This window comes from Puma concolor, chromosome A2 (genome assembly GCF_028749965.1).
Source record: "Puma concolor isolate L17-30 chromosome A2, mPumCon1.1.hap2, whole genome shotgun sequence".
Lineage (NCBI taxonomy): Eukaryota > Metazoa > Chordata > Mammalia > Carnivora > Felidae > Puma > Puma concolor.
The window spans coordinates 155,402,333-155,411,404 of NC_141668.1; the positions used below are offsets into that span (position 1 = coordinate 155,402,333).

Genomic DNA, 9,072 nt, shown 5'->3' on the forward strand with positions numbered 1-9,072 from the left:
GAGCTGTGGCAGCTCCGGATACCGCCAGATGCCGCCGTGGGGAGCCCCCAGGATGGCGGCCTGGGCCCGTTTTGTGTGTGAACCTGTTGTTTCTCAGCTTTCCTTTTTTATCTCAATTTTGGTTTTTTGGATTTTTGTTTTGTTTTTAATCATTCCATTTCCTGTTAATGTAACTCTTTAATTATATACTCCTTTTCCCGTTAGGGGTTTCCGTAGGGATACAACATACATCCTGAACTTACCGAAGTCCAACATAAAGTAACACTGTGCCGTTTCCCATGCGACGCCAGGACTGCAGAACATTCTCACACCATGGATGGTTCTTCCCGTCTCTAGTGCTATTGCTGCTGCACTTTCAATCCCACAAGTCATCTTTACTCTTTTGTGCAGTCAATATTCACTTAGATTTCCCCACATAGTTACTCTTTCTGAGGCGTTTAATTCCTACCTGCAGTTTGATTGCTCTCATCTGAGGTCATTTCCCTTCTGTCAAAAGCACTCCTTTTAGTAAAGAACAGATTCCCTGACAACCAGTTTTGCCAACTTTTCTTTCTCTGGCCATATCACCCCATTGTCGGTTTCCATTGTTTCTGTCGAGAAATCAGCTGTCCGTTTTATTTCTCCTTTGAAGATCAGGTGTCTGTTGAATTTAAGAATTTTCTCTTTGTCTTTGGTGTTTAGGAGTTTGATAATGATTTGCCCAGGTGTGCTCTTCTTTGGGGTTCATAGTGTTTCTTTAATCTGTGTATATTGTATGGCTTGATGTTTTCCACTTATTATGTAAAATCTTCAGTTATTATCTCTCTCTTTTCTTAATGTTTTATTTATTTTTAGAGAGAGAAAGTGTACAGGCACGACCAGGGGAGGGGCAGAGAGAGAGGGAAAGAGAGAGAGAATCCCAAGCAGGCTCTGCGCTGTCAGCATGGAGCCTGATGCAGAGCTTGAACTCACGGACTGTGAGATTGTGCCCTGAGCCGAAATCAAGAGTTCGCACTTAACTGACTGAGCTGCTCTGGTGCCCCCCGCTATTATCTCTTTAAACATTGCTTCTGGGACTGTTGTTATATGTATGTTAGATCTTCTTGCTATGTCCCATAGGTTTCTTATGTTCTTTTCTCTGTTTTCCAACTTTTTTCCCTCTGTGCCTCAGTCTGGGTATTTTCTGACTTATTGGTGGTTCACGAACCCTTTCTCTAGCTGTTTTAAACTGCTGTTAACTCCATTTATTGAGTTCTTAACTTTGGTTGATTTTCAGTTGCAGAATTTCCATTTCATTAAGTTTTACAGTTTCAGATACTCTGCTGAAATTCTCCACCTTGTGGTATATCTTCCTGAACTTTAAAAAATGTGCTATGTTATTTTATTTTTATTTTTATTTTATTTTAATGTTTATTTATTTTTGAGAAAGAGAGCAAGCACGAGCAGGGGAACGGCAGAGAGGGGGAGAGAGGGTCCGAAGCAGGTTCTGCACTGACAGTAGTGAGCCTGATGTGGGGCTCAACTCACAAACTACAAGATCATGACCTGAGCTAAAGTCAGTCACTTAACCGAGTAAGCCACCCAGGCACCCCCAAATTTCAGTTATTTTATATTTCATTTCTTTTTAAAAAACATTTATTTATTTTTAGATTTTTTTTTCCTAATGTTTATTTATTTTTGAGAGAGTCCGAGACACAGCATGAGCGGGGGAGGGGCAGAGAAAGAGGGAGACACAGAATCCAAAACAGGCTCCAGGCTCCGAGCTGTCAGCACAGAGCCCGATGCAGGGCTCTAACTCACAAACCACGAGATCATGACCTGAGCTGAAGCCGCACACTTAACCGACTGAGCCACCCAGGCGCCCCTAAACGTTTATTTTTTTGAGTGAGAGAGTGAGAACGAGCGCAGGGGAGGAGCAGAGAGAGAGAGACAGAAAGACAGACAGGATCTGAAGCAGGCTTTGTGCTTAGAGCAGAAAGCCCTATGCGGGGCTTGAACCCACAAACTGTGAGATGATGACCTGAGCCAAGGTCAGATATTTTACCAACTGAGCCACCCAGGTGCCCCTATATTTCATTTCTAATCGTTTTAATATCTGGATCTCCTGTGAGTGTATTTCTGTCACCTTTATTATTCTTTTCTTTTCTCATGGCTTTGGTTGAATCCTGGATGTTGTGTAGGAAAAATCTTAGAGATAATCTGGGGTTCTGAATGAGTTATTTTCCTCCAGGGAAGATGTATTCGAGCTTCGGGCAGGCAGTTAGACTAGGGGTGCCCTGACCCACCCTCTCAGGACTGGGGAAGAGGCTTCCTTCCTGCACTGATGGAAACTTTTATCTCTTCGGCCACATGAGATTGCAGGGAGCTCTCCTTGGGGTCTCAGCTGTGCAGCCTCTGCTCGTAAATAGACAGATGCTTTAGGGGAGATGAGGTGCCCAGTGTCAGGCTCACCTGTCACACTTGCCCTTCCTATGATTGCAGTCCCTCAGATCCTGGTTGCCTTGGGGCTTGTCCAAGGCTAACAGATTTTTAAAAATATGTCTCGGGTCTCCTGGGTGGCTCAGTCGGTTAAGCGTCCGACTTCAGCTCAGGTCATGATCTCACGGTTTGTGAGTTCGAGCTCCGCATCGGACTCTGTGCTGACAGCTCAGAGCCTGGAGCCTGCTTCGGATTCTTGTGTCTCCCCCTCTCTCTGCCCCTCTTCTGCTCACGCTCTGTCTCTCTCTCTCAAAAGTGAATAAACGGTAAAAATAAATAAATAAACAAACAAATAAATAAATAAATAAATAAAAGTATGTCTCTTGTCAGGTGTTTTCAGCCATTTTCAGAAGCAGGGGGTTAAACCTCGGCTCTGTGTTGGAAAAGCCAGGCCCTGGAGCAGAACCCAGTGCCCCCATGACCTGTCACAGAGACTCCTGCCCTTCAGGGGTGGGGGCCGAGGGCAGGGCAGGTAACTGGGCATTCATTAGAGGCTATCTCTTCATGAGCTCTCACAGAGTGAATCAGAGAGGGCTTGGATGTAGCTTGACGGAGCTGGACATACCCTTCTTGTTTAATGATGTGGAAGCTGAGGCCGAGAATGGGATGGTCCCACAGTGACTGGGACACAGGTGTTCTCGACTGCTGGACTGGTGCTCAGCTCCCAGGGAGAGCAGGGGACGCTGGGCGGTAGCACTGCTGTGGGGGATGGGGCTGCTGTGTGGCCAGCCTCCTCCCCCCCGCCCCCCCCACCCGCCCCCGCCCCCGCCAGTGCTGCTCTTTCCTATTGTGCTGCCCTCTCCCTGTCCCTGCTGTGTCTTCCCTGTTCCAGCATCTTACGAAGCCTGGGCAGCAAGGCGGCTGGGGCGCGGGTACTTGTTCCTGGGGCTTCGAGCTCTGGGTCCAGTTCCTAGCAGACTCCCCTCTCCTGCTGATTTCTCACAAAAACCCTGAAGCTGGTTTCTGAGAGCGATAGTTGTTTTTTTTTTTTTCTCACTAGTCCATGCAGTTTTCTTCCCACACCCAGTTTCTCTTCTGCTTTTCTCACTACCTTGTTGTGAACGAAAGTCAGTATACCGAATCATGCCCCACTTTCTCTGCTGGGGCTTCCGTGTCATTTACCAGCAGGCCTGAAGGAGGAGCTAGAGGGTAGAGGACAGGGTGGGTGTCCTGCTCTTAGCGCCGTGGACTCTGGGCATGGGGCCCTGGCAGAGAAGGGGGCTGCCAGAGCTGGTGATAGGGACTGGTTGGCAACAGAAAGTTCCCAGATTCAGACCTCTGCCACTTGCTGGGTGTGTGGCCACAGACACCTGCTGCCTCATCTGTAGAACAGCTTGCCTGCACAGGGGACCTCAGCAGCGGTTTTGTCCGGCACAGAGGGTTTGTTAGGTGACGGACTGTGGGAGCCCTCCTGCTGGGAAAACCATCCCTGGACTTCTGAGGGGCCAGCAGCCGTTGAGGGGCTCAGAAGACGTAGTGAAGGAGGACCCACCTCCCAGGCTCACCTGGTTGGCATGTCAGGGGGCTGTTCTGCTTCCCTAGACTGGAAATGGTCTGTCCCACAGTCTGTCTTGCCTTTATGAAGCAGCAGCCCCCACATGCAAAGTGTCACTTTGCCAGCCCGTGGAGGGAGCCTGGGGCCGTTTCTCCTGTGATCAAGCTTCCCTGTGTGGGGGTCGGGATTGATGAGCTGCTGAGCCAGGGAGACCCCAGCACACGCCTGGCGTGGAGGCCACCCCTGCCCAAGGGGACTGACGTGAGAGGAAAGTAACAGCGCTGTTGCTGGCCGGGCCCAGTGTGTGATCCTGGTCCCTCACAGCTCCCCTCCCTTCACGGAGGTCTTGGGGTCTGCCCAGTAGCGTTTTAAAGCCCTCTTGTGGCCGCGGGGCCATGCAGTTCTTCCGGCTGTCCCAGCCTTGCATGCTGTCGTGCCTGTCCTTCACCCTTGCCGGCTACTCCTCGCACGCACACACCCTTGCCACCAGGAGCTGAGGTCTGTGCCAGCGGCTCCAGGCCACAAAGGCTCTAAGAAGGAAGCCAGGCTTGGAGAAACAGTGGGTGACCACCGGCTTTGTCCTGTAGGAGAAACTCAGCCCGGGAGCTCCGGCCCTGACTCCGGGTCAGACGCTGCAGCCACTGCTGTGAGACCTTATGAAAATGCTCCAGTCTCTCTGACCCTCAGTTCTCCCAGCTGTCAGATGGAGCTCATCCAGGAGAGACAGCCAGAGAATGCTCCCGGGCATCCCTGGCCCCAGCTCTGGGCGAGAACCTATGGTGCGGGCGGGGCCTTGGCGGAGTGACCCGCCCAGCTGCTCCCCGGCAGATGACGGGGCTGCATGGAGAGGGGGCCCGTCCCTATGGTCCTTCTGTTCCCGTGCTCTCCCTCTTCACCAGGCCGTCTCCAGAGAGACCGGAAGAAAGTCTAGAAGTCACCGGCTCGTGTGGCTTCCTCACAGTCCGACCTCCAGGTGTACGAGGTGAATGAGACTGCCACATGCTTCGCTCCATCTCTGCTTGTCATCTCCTCTCGTAGGGAACTCAGGCTGCGGAACTACGTGCCAGAGGACGAGGACCTGAAGAGGAGGAGGGTGCCCCAGGCCAAGCCAGTCGCCGGTAGGTGGGCCGCAGCTTTCCACCTCCGAGGCGCCGTCAGCCGCCTCCACGTTGTTAGGTGTCGTCCTCTCTTGGAGGGTAACTGGCAGTGCCAGGCCTGGAAGTTGGGCCTCCAGGACCCCTGGCAATGTCTCACAGCCATCCAGAAGTGGTCAGTGCTGAGTGACAGCAGAGAGGTGGTCAGGGCACGGCTGGAGGGCCTTCCGGGGACCTGCGAGAGAAGAGGCCCCATTCCCCTAAAGGACCTCTCTGGGCTGAGACGTGGAAGGGGCAACAGGGGCAGGGGCATAGGTGGGGATGGATCCTGGGGGGACTTGGGGGTCAGAGTGAGAGACCCTGGAGAAGAGCTGACCACTCAGGTGCTCAGAGAGCAGCGGGCGGGCAGGTGCCCGCCGGCTGCGAGGCGTGGCAGTGCCAGAGCGCAGAGGATGGAGAAGGTGTCCCTGACGGCAGGTGTCCCTGTGTGAGCGGCCTGGCCGTGGGGCTGCCCGGTCTCGTGGCGTGGGGAGCAGCACAGCAGCCGGGAGCTTCTGGAGATGCTCCACACTGGAGATGCAGAACACTTACCACGTAGACCCCTGGCCCTGTTTTTATCCTTCGTTTCTGTTACCGGTTTCTAATTATACAAATTAGAAATGAATAAGTACATTTATCTTGAAGACAGCAAATTGTTGCCCATTCAGCCACCCCCGCCCCACCCTCGTCTACTTCCCCAGTTGTTCACTTCAAGATTCGTGTGCTTCTTAGGTGGTTCGCTTCGTGGTTTGGGCCCCCATGGTGGGGGCAGTAGGCGGGACCAGGGAGAGGGGCGGGGAGTGGTCCCGTCCCGCGGCTTCAGCATCTGTGGCTGGAGGCAGGTGAGGCAACATGTGGCCACAGTGATGGGGAGTGGTGGTGGGGGGGGTGGCGGTGGGGGTGGTTGGAGGAAGCGCCCGGAGCCCAGACTTGTTAGTGCGCCTGGGTCTAGGCAGGCCCTCCTGCTCTCCCCACCCAGGGTTAGGGTGCCGTCAGCCGCTGGGCATAGCTGGGAGGTGCGTGAGGTCAGGGCTCCCCAAGGTGGGGAGCACGTATCCTTGCGAGCACATATCCAAGTGGGATGGGAAGAAAAGCCACCTGTGCCCCAGCTAGTCCAGGGCCCAGAGGATGTTCTCAGAGCCCAGGAGCCCCTGGAGATTGTGGGAAAGCCAGTCCTCACAGCTCTTCGCAGAACCATCCTGTGGATATACCAAGGCAGCTCTCTCATTTCCCAGCTGGGGAGAAGGGCCGAGAATACTGGCCATGCTTCCCTGCTGGAGGTCTGGGCTCTGTCTACTCTAGCCGTCTGCCTCCTGCCGGCCCTCCTTCGCCCCAGGTTGGCTGTCATCCGGGGAAACCCAGGCCTGCCTCCACGGCTGCCTTTGCAGAGTCTTCGCCTCTGGAGGTTGGGTGCCCCGGGAGAGGTGGGGGCGAGAGAGCCCAGGGTCTCGGGGGGGGAGCCCGTTCCGCATCCTCCCCCTCTCCTGTGCGGGGTGCCGGGTGTGCCTCGTGGGCCTCAGGGAGAGTGGCGGCCCCTTTCCGAAGGCCTGTGTTGTTGTCTTGCACCCTCTAGTGGAAGAGAAGGTGAAGGAGCAGCTGGAGGCCGCCAAGCCAGAGCCCGTCATCGAGGAAGTGGTGAGTGGCCCCGTCGTGGGCCCTTTTCTCCTCCCCCACGGCTCTCCTCCCTCCTACTTCCCTCTTCCTCCTCTCCACTTCTACATTCCCTCCACCCCCTTTTCCCACACCCCTCCTTTCTCCCTTCCTTTCTCCCACTTTCTGCCTCAGTCCCCTGTCTGCCCACGTGCCCTGGAGCGGGGGCCCTCCGGTCCTGACACGTGTCTCTTCCTCCCCAGGACCTGGCCAACCTCGCGCCCCGGAAGCCTGACTGGTGAGTGCTGCCGCTGCAGGACTCGCGCGGACCCACCGGCCGCTCTGGGTGCCAGACGCGGCCCTCAGGCTGGGCCTCTCCCACCTCACAGCAGGGAGACGGACAGTGTGGGCACTTGCTGTCCAAAGGACGTGCTGACTGGACAGAAGTGGAGAATGAGAGGGTGGCCATGGGGGTGACACCTGGAGGGCGGGGGAGGGGCTCTAGGAGGGTGAGGAGCAGCAGTCCCTTGAAGAAGTCCCTGTTGCAAGGGTGGGGGTCCGGCCACCTCAGAGAGCTCCATTTGAGCAAGCCCGGCCTTGGCCCTCAAGGAGCCACAGGATGGAGGCGAGAGGATGGGGAGGGCAGGTATAGATTGCTGTCCCAGTTCTGCTGCCACTGGCCTGTTCTGCTTTGTCCTCAGTTTCCTCTTCTGTGAAATGGGGCTGCTCATCCTTTTCCGATGCCCCTGTGACCAGGCTGATACAGAGTGGGGGAGAGAGGGGCCATGTGGCCTGGGGCTTGTGTTCTACTTGACCTTGGGCCAGAGGTGCAGGCCACATCCCTCACCAGCGATTCTGTGACAAGTACAGCACCACTGAAGGTGTTCTCATTTGTCGAAACAGAAGCACAGGGCATGTGTCCTCCGAATCCCTGGGCAGGGAGAATAGGCTGTGTGTGCACTTCTGGAAGCTCCTGGTGGTGAGGGTGAGCACACGGCTAGAGGAGGAGCAGGACCCACAGTGGGCTAGGGCAGGTCACTCCCTGATGGTGACCGAGGGGACCAGGCTGAGAGGGACCCTGAGATACCACCCACCCTTGCACACCTTGACTCGGTCCCGTGTTTGGTGGGTCTGCGCCATCAGTCGCTGCCTCAGCGGGACATGGAAGGGTGACTGCTGCTGGGTTTTGGAGGGTGCAGAAAGGGAGAGAGGAGCTTCCTGGCCTCCTCCCCGGGGTGGTCTCCTCCCCGCGGTGGTCTCCTCAGGCAGCTGAGTGTGATTCCTAATGCCAGAGGGGCTTTGGGAGGGGAGGGTCCCAAGGCCACACCAAGCCAGTCTTCAACTTTGGCCTCCTCACACCTGCCTGCTCCAGGGACCTCAAGAGAGACGTAGCCAAGAAACTAGAGAAGCTAGAAAAACGGACCCAGAGGGCCATTGCCGAGCTGATCCGTAAGTGCAGGGCCTGGCGAGGCGGGATCCCTGCCCTCTGGGTGGTGGCCCAAGCACAGGGCCCCTCCCCACTCCTCTGTCTGTCCCTCATCCAGGTGAGAGGCTGAAAGGCCAAGAGGACAGCCTGGCCTCTGCAGTGGACGCCACCACCGAGCAAGAGGCCTGTGACTCTGACTGAGGCACGCCATGTCCCCTTGCCCCTGTCAGGCCTGTCCTGTGGGTGGGTGGTCTCGGGCAAGGGTGGGGCTGGGCTTGCTGTTACCTCCAGAGCCAAACCGCCCCGTCAGCCTGAAACCCCCGCCGTGGGGTGAGGTCAGCTCCTTGTCTCCTAAGTGGTCCCCGTCACCCCGACGGGGGCAAAGCTGACAGCAACCCTGTGGGCTTGCTGTGTCTGTACATATGTATGTATTTTGAACTTTCTTTTATCTCTAGAAATAGAAACAAGCAGACCTGTATGTGCGCCAGAAACCTGTCAATATTTTCTGAGTCCTGGGGCGCTGTGGGTTTGGGCCCCAAGGCAAAGCAGAGGTGAAGCTTAGTATGAGTAAGTGCTGTGTTGGGCTGGGCATGTTGAGGCTGGAGGGGTGCAAAAGGCCCAGGCCTGACCTTCTGAGTCCAGAAGGTAGTCGTGTCAAAACCCACAGGTGACAGAGACCGAGTCTGAGAGAAGCCTCGCGGGCCTGGGCCTCACAGCAGTCTGTGGGACAGCGTGGAGGGGCTCCCACCCTGGTCCTCTGTGGACTCCCTCACAGTGTGAGAGAGGCTGGGGGTGTGGAGGGGGTGCACTGTGCCTGGCAAGGCTCCATTCTGGGCCGCTCCAGATTCCAGGCCCCTGGTGCTGTTCTCTCTCACCCTGCACAACCCCAAGCAGCCCTTCTCCCCACAACACAGTCGGAGCTAGACTGTGGCTTCTCTGGGACAGGGCCCCTGTATTGGGGATGGTGGCTC

General features: G+C 55.8%; 1 protein-coding gene across 2 annotated transcripts in view; it reads left to right on the forward strand.

Annotated features, from left to right (window-relative positions):
- CCDC12 (coiled-coil domain containing 12) overlaps positions 1 to 8,579 on the forward strand; it is a 53,995-nt gene extending 45,416 nt beyond the window's left edge. For both annotated transcript variants that reach the window (XM_025916178.2, XM_086698381.1), the window contains exons 3-7: positions 4,991 to 5,070; positions 6,659 to 6,720; positions 6,939 to 6,973; positions 8,048 to 8,124; positions 8,220 to 8,579. In XM_025916178.2, coding sequence (XP_025771963.1) covers positions 4,991 to 5,070; positions 6,659 to 6,720; positions 6,939 to 6,973; positions 8,048 to 8,124; positions 8,220 to 8,302 — 337 coding nt within the window. In that variant the 3' untranslated portion in view covers positions 8,303 to 8,579. The remainder of the gene's footprint in view (positions 1 to 4,990; positions 5,071 to 6,658; positions 6,721 to 6,938; positions 6,974 to 8,047; positions 8,125 to 8,219) is intronic.
- Positions 8,580 to 9,072: the final 493 nt, after the last annotated feature.